The sequence below is a fragment of the Paramacrobiotus metropolitanus genome, unplaced genomic scaffold, assembly GCF_019649055.1.
Source record: "Paramacrobiotus metropolitanus isolate TYO unplaced genomic scaffold, Prichtersi_v1.0 Parri_scaffold0000011, whole genome shotgun sequence".
Taxonomy (NCBI): domain Eukaryota; kingdom Metazoa; phylum Tardigrada; class Eutardigrada; order Parachela; family Macrobiotidae; genus Paramacrobiotus; species Paramacrobiotus metropolitanus.
Genome location: NW_026570231.1, coordinates 583,671 through 609,122, shown reverse-complemented (window position 1 = coordinate 609,122; position 25,452 = coordinate 583,671). Strand labels below are relative to the sequence as shown.

Here is a 25,452-nt window from a genome sequence, read left to right as displayed (position 1 = left end):
AGCGGCAGGCCGCAGTATAAAATTAGCATGGAGTCGCCGATAAAATGACTGACCAATTGCAATACGGCAACCGGAAAGGGCAGTACAGACAAGTTCCGCAATACATATTAGTCTGTACTCACCTACTGTCAACTGCAATAAGTATTTTGTTATTCTTTGAGCTGTTGCTGCGCATGCATCATGATTAAAATATGTAGCCGTTTTCATCTCGCACTATCCAAACCAGTTGCAAGCTTGGAAATGATTCATAATCTGCACATTTATAAACATGAGTTGGGATAATTATAGACCACCTTGCATATGAAGTATAGATATGAAGTCAGCGCTATGCATCTAATAATTAGAGCGGTTTGATGCACGTGCGTACGGATCACCGATCCATATGATTTCAGCCTAAAAAGTTACTTAATAATAACAACTTCTAAATTATTTTGTAGCTAAAAGCAGCAATCGTGCCCTTTTACGATTGCTTATAGATGTTTATAATTCTGAATCATAAAATTAGTATACGGTATACGTGGTTTTCTGGGTTCCAGTCCGATTACAATTCTTTACAGTTGCTTAATTGCCCATTATAATTAGTCATTAGAGAGTATCGTCAGCCGTAAGGTATCACACAGATGTTGAAAATTGTAAAATCTTACAATGAATTGATAACATTACAAAGCTGTAAGTGTTTTTCCAAACGTGAATTTACTTACTGTAATCCGTGTAATGAGCAGAGTATTTAAAGTTGTAAAAAACTTATTCCATATTTAATAATAATTATTTAATGAATCCATACAAGTATGAGTTATTAAAAGGAATGTACATAGGTCATGATAAAATCATGAAAACGAATACAACACTTCAACTTTAAAATGGCAACGGTAACCGGAGGCGGCAGGATGAGTTGCAAAATGAATGGAAAACGGCGAAATGTGTTTGAATCGTGCCGCACGCCATCTACTACTGTCTGTACGTTCTGATACGTTATACGAGTACTTACTACTGTCTGAAGTTAAATTTGCCTTTTTGTTTTGTGACGAAGTACTAAGGATCTCCAGTTTCCTTAACGGTCTGATATTATGCTGATCTTCGATCGCGAACTGGGGAATTTTGAACGACTACCATTAGTCTTTATTTGTTTTGTCGTACTTATTTCATAAAAGATTAGTTTTTTCGTGGAAGATTGACGCCTGGGACAAAAAGTGAGTAGATCTGGTTTTTAGAAGATCAGTCATAACTATCAAGAAAAGTACTGCCAAATTGCAAACAAGCGTAAAACAGTAAACAATGCGTGTTGATCGTGACCTACGCGTAATTTGGGAGAAATTTTCGCTGGGATTGCCTGTATACCAGTCGTAGGAAAAGTGAAAGGAGTGGAAGGATGTAGTTGAATGTTACGATTTTTTTGTGATTTTCAAACCGTTTTTAGGACGGCGGCCAGGTCTCTGGATGGTTATTCCAGACTTTACGGATTTTAATAGCGCATTTCGGGAAAGCAGACACCCAAGACTGTTTTTGGGTTGTCCTCCTGCAATCAATTTGAAGGTACAGAGTATTAAATTAAGCCTTGAATAAAATTTCTATCAAGTTAAGAAAGATTGCACGATAAATTATCGAAGTCCGGTAAAAGCATAATAAAAGCGACGTAGTACCTATAGTAACTTGTCTGGGCAGTTTCTAACGAAGCCGTTTTCTGTTGTCAGCTTCTGCTCCAATTTATACCCATGATGAAGGCTAGTCGTCCGCCTACAAAGAAAACCATTTTAACGGGAACGACGGGAACTTCGTTGAAAACAGCGAGAGGGCTGGAAATCTCCTCGAGCTCAAAGCCTACTTCAGCCAGCAATGGCGATGCCATCGACAGGATTACGCTGAAAGAATTCGCGAAAAGAAGGATTAATCGTATCGAAAACTATTCAAAAATCGAGAAGATTGGCGAAGGTATGGTTTAGCTCAATTTTTGCGCAGGGATTTGGATCGTACTCTTAATAATTCTTATTTTTCGTATTATGTGATACTACGCTATGGGAGAATAATAGAACGTTTACTCTAGTCTGGACATTCTCCATCGCATATTCAGTTTGGAATTAATTAGTGCGCAGTGGATCAGTAAGTGCCAGAATTAAGATCCGATATTGTTATTGGCTGTAGGTACATACGGAGTTGTTTACAAGGGACGGGACAGATCCACCAACGCTTTCGTCGCCTTGAAGAAAGTACGCATCAACGATGATCAGGGCATTCCAGCCACAACTCTCCGCGAAGTCTGTGCTCTTAAGGAACTCGAGCACAAGCGCATCGTCAGGTAGGAATGCATGTTGTGTTCATTAGTTTCTGCCTTCAAGTGCTTTTGGCCGTTGTAGACTCATCGAATCGCTTATGGAAGTCGGCAAATTGTATCTAGTGTTCGAGTATATCGATTTTGACATGAGACGTTACATGGATACGGTTGCAGAAGGAGATAAAATTCCCCGGGATTTGATTAAGGTATGTGCACTAAAAATTACAGCAATGTTTCGAATTCTGTAATAAATTGTTATAGTGATATCAAAGTAATAATTTGGCGAAGGAAGAGCTTTTTTTGCATAGTGCCGTGTACGTTCAACGGTTTGTTCCAGTAGCTAGTACGGAACTGCCATTTTCTGTTGTAGGATATCATCTAAATTCTAAAAATGTTAATGTATCGATTTTGAATTTATCACACCAGTTGGGAGAAAATATTTAGTGTTGTCGATCTTGCAGAGTTTCATGTACCAGATTTTGGATGGCATTAACTTCTGTCACGCGCGTCGTATTATCCATCGTGATTTAAAGCCGCAGAATATTCTTGTGGCCAAGGACGGGGGCATTAAGATTGCGGATTTCGGGCTGGCTCGAGCGTTTTCTGTGCCGATGCGCAGTGTAACCCACGAAGTAAGTGTGAATGTGGATGTCAACCGTTTTTCGTTTACCCTTACAGATATTATGATATTTTCCATGTGGTGAATGCTATTCGTATTTAATGCTTCTTACAGATTGTGACGTTATGGTATCGCTCGCCGGAAGTACTGTTGGGGACGTGCGAAAGTTTATACGGCCTGGGTGTTGATACATGGAGCATTGGTTGCATCTTCGCGGAGCTGTGGACACTGAACCCTTTGTTTGAAGGCGATTCGGAAATCGACCAGTGTTTCAAAATCTTTAGGTAAGGGGATCTGAATAATGATAACAAACACATTTTATCTTACGGTAAAGCGATTGATTTGTTTATTGTGACACTGACATGAGTGCAGGAAAAAAACGTTGACCAACGCGCGACGAAGGTCTTCATGTGTTCCGCTCTGCTAATGCATTTCAGCGTGCATTTTCCGGCAGTTGTTTAATCTTCTAGTTCCTAGTTAACGCTAACATCAGACGGTAATAGGCATAGTTTGCATGAAGTCCTTTAAATGAAACATAATTGTAATTTGTAGCATATTGTCAACTCCTAATGAGGATATTTGGCCTGGAGTTACGGAATTACCAAATTGGACTGACACATTTCCGCGCTGGTCGGCGTACACTCTCCATGAACATGTGGATGATATGCGCGACGTGGACGAGGATGCATATGATTTGCTGAAGGTGAGCATGCTATCTGTACTTCTACTGCAAGTTGGAAGAATTCATGACTTGCGACTAAACGCGATATTTCAACGAAGCCATACTTTGCTATTGTGGTGATGGCATTTTATTCGATATCCGTTCGGTTACCAGTCATGATCTTTCTAGATCAGAAATTGTGTTCATATTGCAGCGTTGTTTTTTCTTTAATCCTTCGGATCGAGTTTTCGCTGTCGAGGCATTGGTGCACCCGTATTTTGAAGATTTCGACAAAGACACAATTCCCGCTTTGCCGCTGGCCACCGGATTACCGTAAAATTTTTTTGGAAAAGATGCGCTTCGTACAGTTATTGCTGCATTGTTTTGTTACATTTACGGCAGTTTCAAGGTATGCATATTTGTCCGTTTTGGGTTTAAAAATACCTGTTAACAAATCTCTTTTGAATTGACGTTGGATTGATCGAGGGGATTATTTTGAAAGAATCTGTAAAAGTTGAATTATGCTTGTGTGGATATGATAAATCGCGTAATTGTCTCAGTTTTTAATTTGAAAACTCTGAATTGATCGTTCCCGGAAATGTATGCATAAAGCAATAAATGCTGTGGAACGCATCAATCAGTTGACCGGCTCCGGAACGCTGGTGATACTTTCATCATCACTAAAGTCTAAGATTTCGGCTTTCTCAGAATCGGCATGCAGTTTGCTTAATCCAGTCAAATCTTCCAAAAACGAAGCTGGGCCATTAAAAACATCAAAGAGAAATTCCATGCCTCTGCTGCGATACTCTTGAATTACAATGTCCGAACATGCGGTACACTTATCAAATGCATATGTGGCCGGCAAAACCGTTTTATGACGGGAAAGGAAACCACGAATTTGATGTGGAACCATTCCCAAAACCGAATCTGCATCCGATGGAAAATAGCTATCTTCACTGGCGACATCCGCTGGTGCTTCCGCCCTGCAAAACAAACGGCGTAGGCAAAATCAAAGGCCTAAAAGGCTCAAGGGCCTACTTGTCACCCACTTCACAGAATAGCAACAACATAATTAGGTGATCGTGAATTCTCTACACTAAAGCTTCTATTAAAAATCCCCATCCAGTAATCGTCCATGCAAAACTTTGCATGTATTGAAAAAAGCATATTTGAAGCATCTGATATTATTCAACAGGACCCAGACACTCACTCAAGAGGATGCTGAAGTAAAGTGACCAGCAACTCTACTGCCAGTGCGGCGGCGATCATGGAAATACCGGGTCGGGTAACCGTGCACTGCTGATCAAGGGTCCGATCCCTCGTGGAATTACCGGGTGCGACGACATCATTACAGAAATAACAACCCAATCTTTGCCGAACAGCCTTGTCGGATGTTGGAATGTTTTCATGGATCATACCGTGCCTCATAACCAAATACGAATCAAATCCCAAAGCAGCGTTGATTACAATCTAAAATTTTCCTTTCGTAATACCATATGCTACGACTAAAAGCGCAATGCATCCATTTACCTTTCTTTTCGCTGCCCCCAGTAAGGTGGGAAGCCAACGACTTTCTCTTGTATCCATAAGAAGAAAAAGCACATCATGCTCATCAACAAGACTTTCCAGAGCGCGAATAGTTTCGGCCGTTTTATCCCGCACGTGCTCACTAACAGGATGGCCCGGCATAGGAATGCTGAACTGATGCGCAACCGAATTCTATTCGCGCAAACAGTAAAAGTATATAAACATTTGGAATTCAGGCCAAAGGAGTGCAGCAGATGATTGCCTACCATACTGGGAAAAATCCTCTTCACTCCGTCAGATGCCGCTTGTGATTTTATTTTTCCGCCATTCAAACAGTCTTCAAAGGTAAATAAACTCTGTCTTACGGGATTAGAGTATGATACCCGGGCATTATCGATGAACGTCAAATTATTTATTCCCCAACCCTATAAAATGCAGATACGTAAATAGTACAGTTACAATCATGATCGAAAGTGCAAAATTGAATATACGGAAGTACAGGAACCCAGTCGAAAAGGATTTTAAATGCTTAATCCAATATAATGCATAAAAAACTGATAGCGAAAAACCGGCAAATCAGAAAGTAATATCGTATACCTGAAAAAATGTTATATCAGGTATGCAAAATTCCTAATTACCATTAAGCATCTTGCAACGTTGCACCCAAGGGTACCCGATCCCACAATCAAGCATTTGACAGCAGCAGTTTTTGCTAAATCCAGTTCCGGAACTAATCGCCATCGCATCAGTTTAAGGTTCAAATCAACTGCTTGCTCCGCCAGTTTTATTGGATCCAGCTGACCGCTCAGATCAACCTGACGCGGCCCCAGTTTGCCTTTCTCGTTCTTTTCCCATCCAACACCATTCGGCACCGCAACATTTTCTGCAGCTGAAAACGCAAAAAATCCGCATACATACTTACTATAGTTAAAAAAGTTACTTGTTACACACCCTGCTTGGGACTAAACACCGGCCTCAAATCAAACACCACACTGTGAGAGATGTCCCGCACACCGTCGCGAAACCTATCGCGGTAACAGAGGATCTGCATGTGCTTGTACGATGGATGACGCCGAATATGGTAAGCTAACAACGCCATCACATTTCTGGCTGTCCATCCCGGATTGTCAGGCAGTACCGAAGCATCACAAACAACAAACGTAATCTGGAATTGCGACATGGAAAGTACATATGAGTGCACGGAGGATTTTGCAATATTTCTTGTATGATAGTCCAAGCTAAACGCCGTACGCGTACTGATTATTTACAATCTAATTATCAATTTAAAGGTACAACAAAAGTGCGAGTTGCAGCATATTCAGTGCAAGGAAGAGCGAAACACAGAAAGGTTATGTCAAAATTAACGTAAATCACATCACCCACCTGAGCACTGCCCGATAACAACACAGGAAGTTCTTCCAGTAGGCACAGTCTTAGCGGAGTTTCATGGGAAATAAGGAAGGCATTGTGTTGGTAGCACAGTTTATCCACGAAAGTGCTGATATCTGTCAATTCCTGCTCAGAAAAAACGCTGCCCACTCTTCTAGCCTCCCGTTCATGTACCCATTTGTCGGGAAATACGAGTGCTGGGAAAAGGAACCAGTAATTGTAGATGTATTTCTTCAGGTCCAGGAAGCACAGCATGTAAAACCGGCTTAGAAGAGAGGGATTTTTTAAAGCTTCGCCAGACGTTATAATTTGCCATATCTGGAAACCGCACAGATATAGTCAAATAGAAAATTACAAAAACTGCACAATATTTATCATTTATGGTAGCACTACAATCGTACAATAGCAAAAATCGAGGATGTTTTATGACGGAAAAATTCGCAATCAAACAGAGAAAAAGCGATAGGAATCAATTAAATAATGCGATAAAAAAGCTTAATAGATGAAATGTTCCTGAAAAGTGAATACTCACAATCAATAGATTCAATACAGGCAAACCAGCGGAAAAAAACAAGTAAACATAAAGCAATCGGTTTTCTTACATCGGATGCAGCGTCGGAAGCTAACATTTGCTTATCAGCATCTCGAAAATTTTCAATCGTATTAAATATCCGCAATTTCCCATAAACGGGATACCATCGCGCTCCAAAAGTTGTTTGGTCCCTAGTCGCATCATGATCCAAATTGATCAAACACGGGAGATTCGCAGAACTTCCTATAGTTCAGCACATTGTTGCTATACTGAAGACTGACCAACCAAAGATCAAAATATCATTTTGATATCATTTACAAGAAAACAACGTAACTGCGACAGCACTAATACCGTTTTGCACAAAAGACAACCACTATTAGTACTCGTATTCACTATTGCACATGTGACATGCACTTGTATTATTGTACGCCGATGACGGTACCTATTGTATAAGTTCCGTAAATCTTCCGAAACGATTCATCCAAACCGTAATCTTCCAATTTCTTTTTCGTAATCACACTCCAAAAACCAGCATCAATGCACGACGAAAAGGGTTCAAACTGAAGAACACGCTGGCTTCTACCTTCCTGATCGTCCTCACCCATTGTCCAAGCAGTCGAATTTTGACTCTCTAAATGTCTTTGCTCGTGACTTCAAAAGCGATGTACAGAAGCGACGCCTACCAGAGCTGATGAAAAAATGAAGAACCGAGTGGACGATCGCAAAGGAATATCAATAAAACTGGCGCGGAAGCGAAATGTGAAAACGGAACACAAAACCAAAAGAACAAGGAGATAAAATTTAAAAAAATACGCTAGACTCGGCTAAAGTATACGCAAAGACGCCAGTAAGTCTTGTTCATACTTGACAGTCACATTAAACACATTTTAACACATGCACATTGGGCTTCAGAATGGCTTATCGGGAATGATTTTTCTTGCACAGTTAACGAAACAAGTTTGGATTACTTTCGTACTCGTACTGCAAAATACAGATTAAATGAATTACTATTTATTATCGATAAAAATTACAGTAAAATACTCTATGATTGCTTTTTACTGGCGCACTACTGCGTCATTATGAATTTATGAGTCATGACAGACAAAAACATCGCAATCGCATGCCGTACTTTCGCTCCCAAAACCAGTACGTACTAACGTAACAAAATATTTTATTATCATTAATTTTGCTTTCTGTGGTCGATTTGGTATAAAACAATCAAATGAGTAAAATCACGATTAATACGGTGGTGTCTGGACTGCCGGTAATGATTTTTCCGTTCTCCATGCATTGCATTGTTATTTTTGTGTCGTGTTTTATTTATGATGAGCATCGTGTATGTTACCGATAATACCGATATGATCATTATTCATTATCATCAAATTATCATGTTTTCGAACTCGTGCCTCAGGACACTGATAAAGAAATCGAAGGTTCAGACATACAAACCCTCACAGTACTTTTGTCTTTTTGAAACACTTACTGTGTCAATTTTTAATTTAATTGCTTCAGCCAAAAGTAATACTGTACCTTTTTTACTATTGAGTAGATAGCTAGGTACAAACAGCGAGAAGTATAATTACTAAAATACGGCACAACAGAGTTGCATTTATAAAATAACCTTGAATCCTTTGGATATTATCAGAGCGTATTTCGGTATATAATATTCGTACCAAAAACTGGTATGAGTATTCGCTATCGGGTATTCGTATCTTAACAGTTAACAGAGTTCCAAGCACCTCTAAATCGTTTAGACTGACTTTTAAGTACTGCTGCGCGGCGACACCAATTTGATCAAATTCAATGACTCCACAATTATTAACCATTCATAACACTTGCAAGAACACGGAAACAGAAGACTGCAAAATTAACAAGAACGTAAAAAAGGAAAGGTTACTAAATACGTCAGGGCTCTGGAGTGATTTACATTTCAGGTATTAAAGAACTTGTACAGATAAAACAAAAGCATTACGCTTCAAAAAATTTATATTAATGCAAGCCAAAGTGTGCCGAAATTATAAACAACAAAAGAGATCAGCATTTTCCAACACAAGCTAACTGTAAAGTTGTAAACAATAAGTATAAAAAATTAAAAACGAGACCTGTGAATGACAAGTGACAACAGTTCGCTTCGAGACTTTTTCGAAACTGGTTAATCGCTGGTTTCGATTTTTTTTGTGTTACTAATAATTAGTAACACCAATAATAATTAGTAACTAAATGAAGTTTCATATAATCGAACAGAACTATATCTCTACAGCACAAAGACCAAACCGAAGAGCTCAGAGTTTTTTCTTTCTTAGGGTGATCCAATAGGTACAATGAAAGAAATGTAGTCGGCCGTGGCTCCCCATTCAATACGCTTCGTCTGAAAGATGACAATCCAAGCCAGTAATCCCGCAGTAAAGATCACACATCCGATGAAGCTCTGGATAACATAGCGACGAATTCTTCTTCTATCGTCGTTAACGGAAAGATCCCGTAGGAAAGCATCCTTGAAGAACCAAATCACATTGATCAACCACAAGAAAGGTAGCAAAGCGAATCCAGCCAAGAAATATTTTCTGCAGAGGTCCACTTTAAAGGCATCGGTCTTTCTACTCAAATCCATCTCTCTAATAAAAATACAAAATTAAATACTTGCTGGAATCACTGCGGTACAGTAAAGGCTGTTAGTTTACTTACTGCAAGTAGCTTTACAGTTAACTGCAGAACTATTATTAAAGATAAAAAGAAATCTGACGGAAGTACGCATATACGTCTTTGTACGTATTTGCCAGTTCAACTAGATTCTTTTTTCAGAAATGAGAAATCGTAAGAACCCGCCAAGCATTTGTTGTTGCTCACCTCCAGGCTCAGTCCAGTCTCCGGAATTTGAATGAATGAGTGAGTCACTCTATTGTTGCGATTTTTTGAGGTGATTTTTGCGGCCGTTTCGTGGTCACGCCACCATCGCCACCAACACTAATTTACAAATGTGACTTGCTGTCGCCTGCGGGGAGCAGTACACTTACGAAAATTAAAGATCAGCTGCCTGGCTGCCGTGATCACATGGAGTACGGAGAAGCTTTGCAAAATTGACTGTTCGAGAAAAAGTGACGTCAGACCTCTTTGTCATATATGACCAATCACACAACTAGAAACTATATTTCTTCGATGTTATTGGTGAACCAAGTCTGGCGAATCATTTTCGGCAGATTAAACAACATGTTACCAGCGAATGTACCGCAAGTGGGATACAGATTACGCTTTAAAAAGGAATGCCTTGCCAAAGCGAGCATAACAGTTTCAAAGAAAATGCGGCCGAGATCTGTGTTACAAAAATATTTTAGACCATCTTTTGGAAGATCGTTTATTCCATCTAACAGCAAACTTCCCTTGAACTCCAACAGGGAAGATTTTCTAACAGGTTACACAACATTTTTACTACCTCTTGTCAGACAAGAAGGAGATCCGTTACCGTGCAAGGTACGAAAACGAAACCCTAATGTTGTGACCTTTTGAGTTTTGTATTATAAGTAATAAGTTGCATTGTTTACGTACTGTTTACCTTGCGCCTGGATCAGCCTGATCACTTGATTTATTAACAATAAAATCTCCTCCAGTAGTTCTTGTTGCTGTATTGATATTCTCCCGGCTGAATATGAATTCCTTAACTTTCATTCCTACGGTTACTGAATGCGTCTGTACTAAAGCCAAATTGTTGTCTTGTAATAGCAAGCTACGAACTCCAAGCGTCCTGCATGGTGGATGCCAAGCTGACAAAAGGAAGACTGAAAGAGCATTGCTAAAAGAAGTGGAACAAAGAACGATATATGTTACTGCTTCGACCGTACATCCTCCTAATTCGCTTGGATTCATATAGCTGATGCATATTTAAATTTTAATAACGCCATCCTTCCCGCCAGTGTATTCCCAGCCTTAGTCATTTGTAAATTTTATTTCGTGTTTCCTCGTGGATGAGTACTGTGTTGCCATGGACGTGGCATCACATCCAGGCAAAACGCAAGCGAGCAAGAAGGCGCTGGGTCGCCATCGATCGATCAGCTCATCTGGTCCAGCGCATACTGGTTCCCGATCTCATCCATCATCACCTGTGAATTTCATGCCTCCTGGATCTCACCAGGTCCCCATAGCATCATTGTATCAGAATGTAACTGTCCCGTCGTCATCGTGCCCCTTCAGCTATCCGAGTTCTCCTGTCATGGTTTCTCATGCTGCTCTGCTGCATAATAGCGGAATTCCAGCATCCAATCCAGTATTGCATGTAAACGCACAACTTCGACAATCTGCTATGCATCGCAACATTGGCGAAACGAAGCCCATCCGTGAAGCTGTATTGCACTCGAAAACTGTGTCCGTGGCGAAGTCGAGTGGAATGGACAAACACCCAAAGAAAGAATCTGCACCACGAAAACCAAAGATGCATTTGTACGCCAGTCGTAAGTCTGCTAAAAATGAACCTAAGGAGGAAGATTTTCCTGTACCTCCGGATAATTGGCTGCTAGGGTCGAATTCCACTGGCGAGACGTCTTCCTCATCGAGTGAAACGCAGTCTGGAAATGTGAGCGAAGATGACTATGACGAGGATGGTGTTGTGAATACGTTGAGTAATTTTGAGACTCTGACGTCCGTCATGGCTGCACGCAGTATGGATACTGCTGCAACTTGCCAGATGCTTTCAATGGGCCTCAAAGCCTTGCTCAAAGTTAGCGCCTAATGTTTTGTGAATACATAGTTTTTTGAGTTTTGCAGACCCGTTACAAGAGTTACTTAAGTTTTTGAAAAGTTTTTCTTCAAAACGATGTATTGGTGCTTTAATTCTCGTTGGTTGCGGTATTTCTCGGCTGTCGATAGGTTTATTTTAACTTTGTGATTATCTTTGATGCGTTGAACACTTTTCCTCCTTTTTCATTTTGTTATGTGTTCCATTGTAGGTCTCCGGTAGATTTTGTAGAAAATGGATGTTGTTGCAGTAGATTTTAGATTGTTTTGAGAAGGACTTCGGTTCAAACACAAAAGCAATAAAAAAATTTGCGACTGCTCAAATGAGCAGTCGAGGGCCTAACCGGTCCGAAATTTTTTCTGCGTTTGATTTAGTGTATATTGTCAGTAAAAGCAGTCTAACAGAACAGTGAAATGGAAGGTGTGTGCAGACATTCAAAAGCAAACCGACTACCAATCATAAAAGGGACTACATTCATCAAAGGAAAGACTGGCACAGGACCACAGGTTAGCATGGCCAACAAACAAAAGTGTATCACCGAGCAGCATTACGTTCTACCGAAGACCAGACCTTTCTGTAGATTTTTGACAGAAAAACCGCAATGTTATAAAAAGTGTACTAGACCCTCATAAATAGGCATAATTAAGGCATGCATCTGAAAGGCAAGGAACGTGGCGAGTTTATCAACAATAAACTGCTGTTTTATATTAAAGCTCACCAGCTATCGTGGCTCATTAATCAAATCTTTCAACTGGGTAATAATAGTATCTAATAATTTCTTCTTATCTCGCTCGTTTTTTCGCAAATTTTGCAGAAGCGAGCCTTTCTTCCGGTCCGATTCTTTCATTTTTTCCAAAATGTTCAAAGCTGTTTGAGGCTGTATTCGGTTGTATTTTGCATCTTTCTTTCCAAATTCATGGAAATATTTATTCCAATCCCATAAAAGCAGCAAGTCCGTTAACTGACGAATATCGCTGAAGGCCATAAGGAGAGTAGCCGGATCCGTATTGTCTCTTTGACGGAGAAGGAAATCTTCGTAAAATCCCAGATCATTTTTCAGCTGCTGAACACCGCCGATCGTGATCAGTGGGGATTTATGGATGAAGGTTTCCTGCAACTGGTTGGCGATGTGTTTACAGGCAGTCATCCAGGCCGTTTGGCAGACGCTGTAGGGCATGTTCCTGATGAAGCCGAAAACTACTTCCAGATACCGAATAACGCGCTGACACAGAACCGAAGGCTCATTTGTTGCTTCCTGTGCGGCTGAGTCAAATCTACTTTCTCCAACCATCGCTTCAATCGAGTTCATAAGAGTGGTATAAACCTGCAAGCGCAATAAACAAAAGCATACGCTATACTAGTAAGTTTTTTTCACCGAATACTGGTAACTTACTCGTATAATAATTCAGGAACGCGTTTACGTTAAACACGTACTTCCGTTAAGCTCTCTGGTTAGTTTATAATACGTACAAGCAAACAACATGCATAACAACTTAACATGCAAAATTAACAAGAAAGGTACCTGTTGTTCAACCTGCGAGCGGATATCCTTGAAAAGGGAGTCGCTATCTAAACGCATAGAAAGCCCTGGTAGTGCTGAGGCGGCAGCGGCATTCAGATTAAGCAATTCCGAAATGTACGTTTCCAAAAACCGACACGAATACTCCAAATATGTACAGTTGGTGTACAATTGCACCAGTTGTTCTGGAGTTAATCTTCCGCGCTCGACTAGGCCACTGATGCACCCCCGAAGATTTCGGGACAACACTGTATTCATCGATTTACGAACTTTTTCGTCCACTTCACTTTGACTCAAGTTCAGATCGCGACTAAATTTGACAAAGGTTGAGATGTACTGCTTGATCAGCGAATAAAATTTAGGAACACTCGAGGAAAACGGGAACTTCTTTGGATATTGTGTAATCGATTTTTCGGTAGGATCTTTGCTGAACGGGAAATCTATCAAGATGCGCTGTTCTTCCATTTCATTGGCAGCGCTTACAGCAACGAAACTATCTTCGTCGAGAGCCGCGTTCATCTGCTCTACCAATTTCCTTAATAGTATCTCACCGTAATGATCACGAATGTCTTGCAGTACTCCATGAATTCGGCTAGAATCACACTTGAGAAAATTCAGCGCCACCGCAAAGAGGTTCATCAAGTTCTTTATTTGGGCGCAATTTTCGTCATCAGTAATAAACACACAGTTGGAACTTAACGCCGACGCTATATTAGACGCATTTTCATTCCAAAGTTCAGAATAAAACGCATCGGTAGCGATTGCACAGACACATCCACCGATGTATGTTTCCAGCGCAAATATACCCACAATATCCTGGATATATAAGCGAAAATGGTCCACACTGTGCATATTGTTCGGCGGAGTTACCATCTGAGCCACTTGGCTGCGGCGCTGAACCATGTAATTTTCATAATACGCTTTATATGCGTCCGCATCCAAATCATCAGGAGCAAAATTGAGCATAACATGCCGGAAGACCAAAAGCGGCTGTAGATTAAGGGCGGTATCTAAAGACCATTTGCGGTCATAAAGAAACGCCACTTCTTCCGTGTACCGACTGGGGAGCACTCTCCCAGCAGGCATATGATAAGGCTCCACGTGTAAACCGTTGGTTTCGGCAACATTTTTTAATGTCATGTAGCCCGCCTTTAAATTAGCGTTCCTTATCGATTCCAGTGCAGTTGTCACTCCTAACGAAACAGCACGGAATAAACTCCAAATACAGTGCGGACCGAAATGCTACCTAACCACTCATAAGTCATAACTATCCTAACGTTTTGTTATGCAAAATACAAAACTCCAAAATACTGATGCTCCTTTTCATTCAAAAATTTTTATAACGGAAAAAAAGATGGTATAGTATAATTATGATACTTATTCTCATTAAGGGGCTCTTCCTTCAGCGACTCTATCACAAACCTCGCTTTGCTTCCAAAATTAACTGGGATTTCATGAACGGTATGTTATCGGCCAGGGATTTCACTAATCGGATGTGATGCGGTAATTTCCGAGTGCGTTCCCAAGCATCGTGTAATTTGCGCAATGCCTTCACCAGTTGACCCTTGTCCATACACGACTGTGCTTCGCCGACCGTCTTGATTACCGGCTTCAAAATACTGATCCTTTCAATCAGCAACGCAGTGTTAACAAGAGCTGTATTCCATGTAGTAGCTCCTTTACCGGCAGCTTGGATTTCTTTCAAATGAGAATCACTACGGTTACGATCTAGAACCAAAGTGTCACGTAGTTCCTCCACTCCGCTGCTGACTGCCATTAAATCTCGCGCAGTCTCCGTAAGCGTTAAAGTATGCGCAGCGCAAACGCGTTCAATTTCGGAGTCATGAGCTTCCGCTCGCTTATCCAGATACTGCAAAAAGTTTTTCAGGTGGCCGGATTCATAAACCTGAAACACAAGCGTTTGGAATAATGAAGAGGAAAACAACAACGAAAACAAGGCTACCGGATGTACCGTATACGAGCCGTAATAACTTAACAAACACTGAAACAGTCTTAAATCTCGTCCCACAAATTTTTATACGACAACCTCTGTCTGGCCACTGCGTATTCTTATTAAAAAATTTGGTTTCCGCGAATTTCAATCTTACCCGCCTAAGGATAAACGGATAATTTGGATGCTTTGAATTCTCAATCTGGGTTATTAGCCCCTTATACTGTGCAGGTAAAGTGGCAGGGAAAGGCACTAGAGCTTCCAGTTTATCAGCAGCCGAGTATGTTACAATGTCCTTCGGAATGAAAGCTCCATGAACATTCGCATTTCTCCCATTGGCCCCTGAACGAGGGGCCTGAGCATCGCCGTCTACGGAGTTCTGAGCGAGTTCTACAGATGACTGAACAAGCTCCGCTACCCCATTCGCCAGTGAAAAAGAATTTGGTATTCCCTCGTCTTCGGTAGTGCGGGCGTCGCCTGATCCAGCATGATGTCGTGTGACGGCACGAACCTTCGGCTCTTCTTGATCCGAAACGGAAAGTGGGTACGGTTTTCTCCCATCCATTTATACGCATACAGCTGACACAAGCATAACTCAATTAAATTGTAACTGCTGAGAACAGGAACAGAGATCATAAATGGTAAACTCGGAAAATTTTTCACATACACCAGTGATAAGTAATCTTTATCTGTACAGCCAAGGCCCAAAACAGAAACGCCTACAATCGTAATAATTTTATACTTACGAAAGGGAAAGTTGCAGTAAACTGCAACGTTAACTCTTGGATTATCTGTATCATCAGTTTTGTAAGTATATGTACAAATTATTTTACGAATATAATTACATAATTTCGACAATTTTTAAATTCGTAATTTTTAAAAATTCGGCGTTCCTCTTGGCTTGTTTTGCTTTTAAATCCGGTTTGCAGCCGAGCGGGTGCGTAGTGCATACTGGAACCGGAACCAGGACCACGGTACCGTGCCAGAACTGTTAGAAAGCCAGCAGCAACTTGAGCCGCTGTTTCCACATGAACCAGAAAAAATCCTTCTCATTTTCGTTTTCTAGTTCCACCTAGCGTGCTCTGCCAGCGAAATTTAGTTAATTTACGTACCTTCCTACAGTTAAGAGTTACAACGCCAACAGTAGCGTATATTTCCAAATTACGAGGTTGTATTTCTTACTACACGGCTCAGAACGAAAATTCAGCATGGACGTTGACGAAGAAATGCCCGTTCAAGCGGATGCTGGAGCTGGGAACACTGAAGGAGAAACTGCGAAGAAAAAGCGCTTTGAAGTGAAGAAATGGAATGCAGTGGCACTCTGGTTTGTGGATACCGTACCGTCATGATGAAGTTCTGTGTGCTACTGTTATTCTAATGGTTTTGATTTAGGGCTTGGGATATCGTGGTGGATAACTGTGCCATCTGCCGAAACCACATCATGGATCTTTGCATTGAATGCCAGGTAAGAGTCAACTTGGGCCTGAAAACGGAAACTCTGTACTTTTGTCATCTTATGGTTGGTCGTTAGATTTATTCTTTTCTTCTGAATTGCGGTTCGTGGACCCTTGGGTCGCCGATATTTTTCGCTTTCGAGTAACATTTGAAGACGGTTTAGCGCCCTCATTCTGAATGGGCGAACACCGCTGTTCAGTCGGAGAAACGAACGAACTGAGAGACGAGGAACCATCCCTAACAATAACTTGTCTTTTATTTGCGTTTAGGCCAATCAACAATCGACTACCAGCGATGAGTGCACCGTGGCGTGGGGAGTTTGCAATCATGCTTTTCATTTTCACTGTATCTCACGATGGCTGAAAACTCGTCAGGTCTGCCCTCTGGATAATCGTGAATGGGAGTTCCAGAAATACGGCCGCTAAGTTGGTGGAAGGATGTTCAGGATTGATTGGCTCTTCGACGTGGATCATGTACTAACTGACTAAATTCCGCACTGATTGTGTTCTGATTGTAATTATTATAAATACGTAAAATCATGCGAAAAGAAAACATTTTTTAGTTTGCGCCTTTGCGGTATATTTTCGTTGTGGAAACTTTCGGCTGATGCTGACTGAAAAGTGGTGGAATATTTCGTTTATAAAGTTTTCTGAGCATGGTTATTGAATATTGATGCTGCTTTTTGTATGAATAATTTTTCAAAATCTACATTGAATTATACTCTGCAATCTGGAAAAAATTGCAAGCTAATAAATTGCCATTGCTGTTAAATTGCCCCGAGCATTGCAACCTGCCGATCACATCACAGTATGTAGTCTTTCATTTTTATTTAATCTGTATTTTCGTTTCGGGATAGGTAGAGTCCTTGACCCAAAATATGTTTCAGTGTGATAAAGTGACAGTTAAGTAACTGAACAACAAGATCCGAACAGTCAACACTAAAGAAAGTACTCCTTCTGCTTAAGAACTCCAGGTCAAAACGTCGATTATTTATTGTCAGCACTTACATGTACTACAGCTACAGCATGTAATTACCAAAAGACAACACCGATGATTCATGAAAATCCAAGATCCCATCCCTACGCCAGAATTGTTCGACAGTTCACGAATCACGACATATGATGGCTTAGTCGCGGTTACAGCGCAGTGATTTTCGACACTTGTGAACAAATAAAATCAACACAAAAACTCGAATCAGACAACTAAGTACTGTTCCATCAAACTCAACAAAATTAAACAAAATAATTATAACGGTGAAAGCTTAAGCGTTTTCTTTGGTTTTCATCCAACCGACCGGCGCGAAAATGGTCATCAAAGGCGCAATGCAAACCGTGCACTCGGAGATCACAAACCTTTCAGTTCGAGGTGCTCGTAACGAGCTCATAAATCATCCTGCAATGATTATTCCGAAGCACATAACTTCCATAAAAGTGCAACAAAAATATTTATAATATTAAAATGCATAATAATTTATCTAATCAAACATATAATAAGCGTCATTACGAATAAAAATGAGTGTCTTCAACGTTAGTCTCGCATTTCGCTATTACCATTATTTAAACTGTGTGAAATAAAAGGAAGAAATTGGCAAAGAGCCTTGAAAATCTTATAACCTTAAACTAAAAAAATCTTAATAAATACGAATGCTTACATGTATAAGTAAACGAAGAAGGAAATCAAGTAGAATGCCAGCTTGATCCAACCTTCCCTCATACAGTGACTCAACTCGTCCGCATTCATGATCGATGTGGGATCATAGAGTCCATAATGAGACATAATGGGTCGATTTTTGTACCTTCAATCAGTTCAATGGTTAACAATCAAGTAATCGAACGATTCCAAATTATAGACATGCTACGGTAGGCAGCGCTTCTTACTTCCTAATTACTATGTATATTTATAACAAACCTGACACAGATGGCAGTGGTTTCGCTAAAACTTTTTGAAGAGTTGAACACCAAATTTGTGCTATGTACGTTCAGCTTATTTCGCTTTTTTTTGTGAACAAAATGTCAAATATTTATCCGGTAATAGCAGCAATCCCTACGGCGGATTTTAATATCATTGTATTTTAATGTTCAAGACTGTGTGGGCACGCGAAAAACGTAGCGCTAGGCATATGAATAACTTTAGAGTGGACAAATAAAACTTTTCGGTAAATAAAACAACATGTTAGGAAAACTAACCTCCGAACGTGATAAGCCAACAGAGGCACATTATACCTGCAAAAGGCAAAGATCAACAGATCACAACTTTCAAACGCAATAAAAGGATCATCCAAACGTACAGCAGAGTCCACCAGGATCCACTCAGCAAGAATAATATGTTGATGAACAGGTGCAAAAAGTATTCTGGCAGAACCAACTACAGATATAAATTACTGTAGATAATCCGTCACAAGAGCTATTCGGAGTTAATGACAAACTGTGCTAGAGAATCTACAGACAGCTCCAAGTCAGTTTACACGTGACAATTACCGCATCCGGGGCTGTTTATCAAAAACGTTTAAAAAATTAAAATGAAGTTGAAACAGATTTTCCAGTGTGGATTCAGATCCTGAACTAAATTTTTGATTAGTGATTGCAGATTAACCATCACAATACACAAGTACAATATGGCCAAGACACAAACCGAAGCGGCATTTTACAAAATACAGCGGCTTATAATTCAAGTTTACCCGCTAAAAGACGCAATTTTGCTCTTTGAAATTGCAGCGAAACTTACTGGGTTCAACGTGTTGCACTGATCGATTGGATTCTTGTAATCAGTCTGCAACATCAAAAGCCCATGTAGGCATATACCGTGTTATGCTGGGTAAACAAGCCAAAAGAACCACAAGGACAACTTCCAACCAATTCAGCCCAGCTCTGAGTGGAAATCGAATCAAGTACTTACCTTCAGCTCATCGAAAGCGATCATCTGTAAGGAAAGTTATCATCGTATTGAAGTACTAATCAGTTGTCGCTAAAGTTGAAATAAACAGTTAAACTTGCTTATTTTGCACAGCTAGTGTACGCCGACAGTCTGGCACATTATCGTTGCTCTTTAAAGTCTACTGCACTTACGTGGAAAATCGCAAAAAATATCAAAATGGCAGTAACAATCATCGCCACAAGAAAGCAGAACGCAGCAAATGTGAAAGCCATGGTACTCGATTCAGGTAACTGGTAACAAGATACAGCGTCGCTTTCAGAAAGACTCAAGAGCGTCGACTGGTGAATGAAACCACAGAAAACGGATGAGTGTAACAACTGAGAGACCAGGAACTTTGATTGCAAATACGGGAATAACAAAAAGGGCTCGTTTTCAGTTTGTTATAATCTCCCACTCCCACGGATATTAAATTTTATTGATAGCAAACTATGAATTAAGCAAGGAATGAAACACCGTTTATCCCAAATCCAGTCTCGTAACGACTAACCGTCACTAACGAGTGGGATGTTCCGCCAGCTTCCGGTTTAGTCTTCATACCACTCTAATTAGCGTACTGTGCCCCGGAGCAGGTGAGCAAGTAGGCAGCTGGTTAAAAAATTAGTACTTACTGTACTCGTACTGCACTTCCTGACACTGTAAACGTTTTCTTCTTATCGGATTGTTTTTTTACGCCATATATTTCATAGTTCGTGGCACTTCGTGTTTTTTGGCGACCACGATTTAATAAAATTAATAGATACATAATAATTTTATTACCGGTGGTCTTGTGCTAAAGAGGAACGTAAATAAGTAAGTAACTATTTAAACAAATTAAACTGCCAATTTACTGTCCCTAAACCTCAGCGTTTCTCACGGTCTTATATCGCGTTTACTTTTTGAATTTGTTGTAATAGCAACTGTCATGTCTCAAGAGTCCAGACTCTTCGCAGCAACTAGGAACAGTTAAGCACAGACTCGGGGTATCCGATCCCACCAAACCAACAAAATCGATGTAGTAATGCTGAGTAGTGAGTACTTACATAAACTTAACGGCGCATTACGAAAACAGTATGTAAGTGCAGCTTTAAGGACAAAAAAGCATAAACGTAATGGGTTAAGTACTTTAAACATCCTTTAGGTGGCGAACAATTCAGTTTCGGTCAGCAGCTGAATCTTCTCATTCCACACAGGCGCAAAGGTCAGTTAAGTTCTCTTTGAAATTTCGCCACATTTGTTTGATTACCGCCATTTGAATACCCGTTTCCGGTGCTGTTTCCTCCATAATGGTAATAGTTCTGTAAAATTACAGCCATTGGAAACTGTAGAGATATACAAACACCTTGAAGCACGGAAGCACCGTAACATACCGTATCGTACGAATCCTGGGCGGGATATCCTGGGTAGGTTATCATAGCCGCTGGAGCGGGTGGCGCGGACGGAGCATCCGGTGCAGATGGGTAGGAAGGCCCCGAAATGTATCCACTGCTGGCAGTAGGAGCAGACGGTGCAATGGGATTATCCGGGAAATACGGAACTCCCACATGGGCACCGGGAACGGAAGGACCGGAAGGTGCACCGGGAACATCCGGATACGAGGGCCCAGCCGGGTAGCCGCCTTTAATATCGGGCGTGGGAGGCGCGCTTGGGTTAGAAGGAAAATATGGTACATCAATACTAGCGCCAGGAACAGATGGACCGGAAGGTGCAGCAGGAGCTGCCGGATGCGTTGGTCCTAATGGATAGCCGTTTTGCGGAGATGGTGCATTGGGCGAGTTTGGGTTTGGAGGGAAATACGGAACACCGATATGTGCACCCGGCACTGCGGGACCGGAGGGGGCACCGGGAACATCAGGGTAAATGGGTCCAGCGGGATAGCCGGCTTTAATGTCGGGAGCCGGAGGTGCACTGGGATTCGATGGGAAATATGGCACATCAATTTTGGCGCCTGGCACAGAAGGGCCGGACGGGGCGGGAGGCGCAGCGGGATGAGTAGGTCCTATTGGGTACCCGCTTTGAGGGTTAGGCGCATTGGGAGAGTTGGGGTTTGGTGGAAAGTACGGCACCCCAATGTGCGCATTGGGAACAGCGGGACCCGATGGAGCGCCAGGAACATCCGGATAGGTGGGTCCGGCAGGATAGCCGGCTTTGATATCCGGTGCTGGAGGAGCGCTGGGATTAGACGGGAAATACGGAACGTCGATCTTGGCACCCGGCACCGAAGGACCTGAAGGAGCGGGAGGCGCCGCAGGATGTGTTGGACCCAACGGATAGCCGCTTTGGGGGTTCGGTGCATTGGGCGAGTCAGGATTAGGAGGAAAATATGGAACACCGATATGGGCATTGGGCACAGCTGGCCCAGAAGGCGCCCCAGGCACATCCGGAAACATCGGGCCAGCGGGATAGCCGGCTTTGATGTCTGGAGCAGGCGGTGCGCTGGGATTGGATGGGAAATATGGTACATCGATTTGAGCGCCTGGTATGGATGGACCAGATGGAGCCGGTGGTGCTGCCGGGTGAGTGGGCCCTAATGGATAACCGCTTTGTGGATTTGGCGCATTCGGTGAATTTGGATTGGGAGGGAAATATGGCACACCAATCTGCGCATTGGGTATTGGTGGACCGGAGGGTGCACCTGGTACATCAGGGTATATGGGTCCAGCTGGATAGCCAGCCTTAATGTCGGGAGCAGGCGGTGCGCTGGGATTGGAGGGAAAATACGGCACATCAAGCTTGACGCCCGGTATGGACGGACCGGCAGGTGCCGGCGGCGCAGCCGGATGCGTGGGTCCTAGCGGGTAACCGCTTTCTGGTCGCGGTGCATTGGGGGAATTTGGATTGGGTGGAAAGTGGGGAATGCCTATCACGGCGCTGGGAGCATTTGGCCCACTCGGTGCTCCAGGGATACTGGGGAGATAGGGATAGCCTAACTGAGCACCAGGAGCATCCGGTACATCCGGTGGTCTGGGATTCTTTGGCAAGGGTACATAAATACTGTACGAAGGAATGTAGTAATGGCGAGCAGGATAGTTGTACGAGTTTGTCTGATACCCAGAGGAATCCCCGTACGAATTGTCGTACTGTGAGGATGAGGCACCTGCCGACAATCAGTAAAATTTAGAAAAAAGTAACTTTTATTCTGACGCACATTGGCGAAAGACCCTTTATAATTATATAATGTATGTACTTATTTATGTACATACTAACATTATTTATGAACCATTTTATATCGTATTGATGTACTACTCCTACTGACCAGCGAGTAAGCTCCTACAGTTGCGTTACTGCGTATATGATCTATAGTGCAGGCAGCTCAATGGTACAGCATCGAATTCCATCTTTGGACGTACAGTTATTACCATCGAGTATAAAAAAGTGTTATTTGCTTAATAAAACCTTGTCAAATTTTCTGGTAACGGTAATTATGTCAAAAGGTTTTATTCACCCGACATCGGCGTCCATACCTGACAGAAGAAAGTTTGCCAATCCAAAGGTCACAAAACCGGTTATGCCGGCTAACGTCATACTTCCAAATTGCACAGCGAATTCAATGATTTTTTCATAAAAACCAGTGCGATGTCAATATTTCACCCCAAAAAGCTCTGCGGCATTATCCAGAACATCACTTAGATAATAATGAATTTATCGAAGCCGCAGTCGACGAGATGCATCAAGTACGCTTTGCGCATTGTCGCTCTCGATCAGGAAAAAACATACGCTTCATACAATAATAATGACCATTACGCAACGATCAGTAATAATCCAGAGTTTTTCAATGAGTTCCAAATATACCCCGTAAGAAAGCAAAGTAAGTCAAACGAGCTACCACAAACAGAAATCCCTAATCTTCCCAGCACGAATCCAGATGATGGAAACTTCCAGAACTGCTTAATGTCACGGTCATCTACTTACATAACATACATCAGTCAAGGCGACCGTAACCGATATTTTAAAAATCAAAAACTTGAAAAAACTGTGTCGTTGTACTTGTCCGTTTACTCAACACCGTGCCACCTTGTGTGCAGTGTTGGCTTCGAACACGTTTGTTCCTACGCGCGAACGTCTGTTCGTTTTAAAATCTATTCCTAAGAACTTCTACAAGAACTTGGCAGAAACGGTCAGGGTTAAATCAAAGCGGCATCACGGAGCGCCATACTGTATACGCAGTTTACAGTAAAAACATAAACGGTAGAGAGAAAGAGTGACAGAAAATTATTACAGCGTTTCGCTTAAGACGTATAGATCTGTATTCGTACTGAAATTTGAGCGTACACGATCAACTTGAAAATAATTTTTTGTTAGTTAAAAGCTTTTGCCCCGTACAGTTAACTATACAAAAAAAAACATTTTCAACAACTGGAACTAGTCGTCTGCCTTATAGTCGATATATCTGAAGTGCATCTACTGTAGATTGTAGGCCGCAAGGCGCATGTATATTTAATCATTCCTCTAACTGTAAGTCGCTCAGTCACAGAAAGGCAACGATGTACAGGTAAATTATGCGGTAGAAGTATGCGAAGCATAAAAAATAAGATTTCTAAAAGCAATCCAAGTACGTACACAATCAGCGATAGCCGCACAAACAATATCCTATTCCTCATCATTCATGCAAGGAATGCCTTTTGGAACTTGAATCAGAGCGCTTGAAGTGATCAAGCATTACCTGTCTAAATTACAGGCTTGGAGGCTATTGCTCCCACAGCAAAATCTTTAATGTAGTCGTCTTCGTAAACGTCAGGTGCACTGTATGGAAAGCATTTGTCCACACTGAACCCAACCCGCAGCAGCTCCCTTCGCAAGATGACTTCATCGATGGCACAGATAGTACTGGGCAAGTTATCTTTCATATCTTCACGCATTTCCTCTTGAGTCACCCATCCGATCCACTCCTTCTTCCCCCGGCCTTTCATGTATTTCTTATATATTTCCGGCTCGACATACTGGATCAGCTGCACCGCTGTAACACATAGGATCCCGCCGGGAGCTAACCAGCGATAAAACTTGTCCAAAACATCTCGAATAGCTTCCGCCGTTGGAAGAAAATGGATCCAGTTAACGGCTAATATGCCACCGAGAGATTCCGCTTTTATATCGAGATCGGCAACATTTCCCGACATAATTGTCAGGCGATCGGCATGGTCGGGATTCACCGTGACGCGGAGATCTTCCATGTGCCGATCGTCGAGATCATTCGATATGACAGTGGCTCCTAATTCAAGGAGTTTCTTACTACTGTAGCCGTATCCACAACCAAAATCGGCAATGGGAGCCTGAATGGACGGGACCATCGTGAAGAATTCCGCGCTGAAACATAATATTATGACATCGATTTCACGCCCTGCACTTTATTAACAGAAGAATAAGAAAAGCTTTCAACGGGTTTCAGCTTTCAGTACCTACCATAAAGGATCCAGCTGTTCAATTACCCAACCATACTTGTTGAGCGTAGGTTTCACTTTAGATGTAGCGTAGTTTGTGCCTTCTCTCTCCATGATGTGATAACTCCAGTGGCAATATAACAAGCAATACTAATTATCAAGTAACGACTGTAACGTCGCTATAACGTGCTCAAATTTACAAACAGCACAGATGCTCCGGAAAATATCGGAATATGCACGCTTTATCTGGCGATTGCTAGATTTGCTATACGATTGCTAGATTTGCTACTAGACATAAAGTATGTCAACAAAGGTATTAAAGTACTAATTGCAATAATATGGGAATTTAAAGAATTAAAGCGCTCATTTCTTATCAGTTAGTTTGTACTTTCTAGTGCTACTTTCTGTTCATCGTCAGAATTTTTGGAAAAGGAAAACGGATAGTAAAGCACAAAATTAATGACAAATCACAAACACACAGATCTCGAGCCGACGGCTTTAGTAAGTTTAGTTACA

General features: G+C 41.6%; 9 protein-coding genes across 10 annotated transcripts; 3 read left to right on the top strand and 6 right to left on the bottom strand.

The window, feature by feature from the left end:
* The first annotated feature begins 1,032 nt into the window (after nt 1-1,032).
* Nucleotides 1,033-4,181, top strand: LOC129583795 (cyclin-dependent kinase 1-like). Its single transcript, XM_055475762.1, has 9 exons — nt 1,033-1,190; nt 1,418-1,533; nt 1,692-1,929; nt 2,140-2,293; nt 2,352-2,475; nt 2,731-2,901; nt 3,003-3,172; nt 3,441-3,591; nt 3,764-4,181. The coding sequence occupies exons 2-9, from the start codon at nt 1,438-1,440 to the stop codon at nt 3,884-3,886; spliced, it is 1,227 nt and encodes a 408-aa protein (XP_055331737.1). The 5' UTR covers nt 1,033-1,190; nt 1,418-1,437; the 3' UTR covers nt 3,887-4,181.
* LOC129583792 (ubiquitin-like modifier-activating enzyme ATG7) lies at nt 4,104-8,082 on the bottom strand. The gene is made up of 9 exons (XM_055475761.1): nt 7,440-8,082; nt 7,068-7,240; nt 6,460-6,783; nt 6,028-6,241; nt 5,715-5,965; nt 5,343-5,501; nt 5,080-5,268; nt 4,760-5,019; nt 4,104-4,532 (listed from the first exon to the last, which is right to left on the bottom strand). The coding sequence occupies exons 1-9, from the start codon at nt 7,600-7,602 to the stop codon at nt 4,187-4,189; spliced, it is 2,079 nt and encodes a 692-aa protein (XP_055331736.1). The 5' UTR covers nt 7,603-8,082; the 3' UTR covers nt 4,104-4,186.
* A 1,214-nt stretch (nt 8,083-9,296) lies between these two features.
* LOC129583719 (gamma-secretase subunit pen-2-like) lies at nt 9,297-9,608 on the bottom strand. The gene has a single exon (XM_055475651.1). It carries the CDS (start codon nt 9,606-9,608, stop codon nt 9,297-9,299), a length of 312 nt encoding a protein of 103 aa, XP_055331626.1.
* Nucleotides 9,609-10,262: 654 nt separating this feature from the next.
* On the top strand, nt 10,263-12,076 carry LOC129583734 (eukaryotic translation initiation factor 4E-binding protein Mextli homolog). Its single transcript, XM_055475668.1, has 2 exons — nt 10,263-10,465; nt 10,715-12,076. The coding sequence occupies exon 2, from the start codon at nt 10,974-10,976 to the stop codon at nt 11,715-11,717; it is 744 nt and encodes a 247-aa protein (XP_055331643.1). The 5' UTR covers nt 10,263-10,465; nt 10,715-10,973; the 3' UTR covers nt 11,718-12,076.
* A 334-nt stretch (nt 12,077-12,410) lies between these two features.
* On the bottom strand, nt 12,411-16,088 carry LOC129583733 (exocyst complex component 6B-like). Of its 2 annotated transcripts, XM_055475667.1 has the most exons (5): nt 15,940-16,088; nt 15,351-15,772; nt 14,665-15,148; nt 13,246-14,435; nt 12,411-13,047 (listed from the first exon to the last, which is right to left on the bottom strand). In XM_055475667.1, exons 2-5 carry the CDS (start codon nt 15,756-15,758, stop codon nt 12,445-12,447), a joined length of 2,685 nt encoding a protein of 894 aa, XP_055331642.1. In that variant the 5' UTR covers nt 15,759-15,772; nt 15,940-16,088; the 3' UTR covers nt 12,411-12,444. The 2 variants fall into 2 exon arrangements, with proteins under 2 accessions (XP_055331642.1, XP_055331641.1); XM_055475666.1 differs by having other exon boundaries at nt 15,351-16,088.
* Nucleotides 16,089-16,195: 107 nt separating this feature from the next.
* On the top strand, nt 16,196-17,419 carry LOC129583735 (RING-box protein 1-like). The gene is made up of 3 exons (XM_055475669.1): nt 16,196-16,517; nt 16,586-16,658; nt 16,918-17,419. Exons 1-3 carry the CDS (start codon nt 16,402-16,404, stop codon nt 17,071-17,073), a joined length of 345 nt encoding a protein of 114 aa, XP_055331644.1. The 5' UTR covers nt 16,196-16,401; the 3' UTR covers nt 17,074-17,419.
* Nucleotides 17,420-17,622: 203 nt separating this feature from the next.
* On the bottom strand, nt 17,623-20,088 carry LOC129583614 (protein cornichon-like). Its single transcript, XM_055475484.1, has 7 exons — nt 19,714-20,088; nt 19,544-19,567; nt 19,373-19,417; nt 18,936-19,012; nt 18,835-18,870; nt 18,300-18,443; nt 17,623-18,040 (listed from the first exon to the last, which is right to left on the bottom strand). Exons 1-7 carry the CDS (start codon nt 19,792-19,794, stop codon nt 18,004-18,006), a joined length of 444 nt encoding a protein of 147 aa, XP_055331459.1. The 5' UTR covers nt 19,795-20,088; the 3' UTR covers nt 17,623-18,003.
* A 362-nt stretch (nt 20,089-20,450) lies between these two features.
* On the bottom strand, nt 20,451-23,681 carry LOC129583788 (basic proline-rich protein-like). The gene is made up of 3 exons (XM_055475757.1): nt 23,023-23,681; nt 20,929-22,655; nt 20,451-20,856 (listed from the first exon to the last, which is right to left on the bottom strand). Exons 1-3 carry the CDS (start codon nt 23,081-23,083, stop codon nt 20,761-20,763), a joined length of 1,884 nt encoding a protein of 627 aa, XP_055331732.1. The 5' UTR covers nt 23,084-23,681; the 3' UTR covers nt 20,451-20,760.
* Nucleotides 23,682-23,973: 292 nt separating this feature from the next.
* Nucleotides 23,974-25,434, bottom strand: LOC129583791 (uncharacterized). Its single transcript, XM_055475760.1, has 2 exons — nt 24,959-25,434; nt 23,974-24,862 (listed from the first exon to the last, which is right to left on the bottom strand). Exons 1-2 carry the CDS (start codon nt 25,048-25,050, stop codon nt 24,226-24,228), a joined length of 729 nt encoding a protein of 242 aa, XP_055331735.1. The 5' UTR covers nt 25,051-25,434; the 3' UTR covers nt 23,974-24,225.
* Nucleotides 25,435-25,452: the final 18 nt, after the last annotated feature.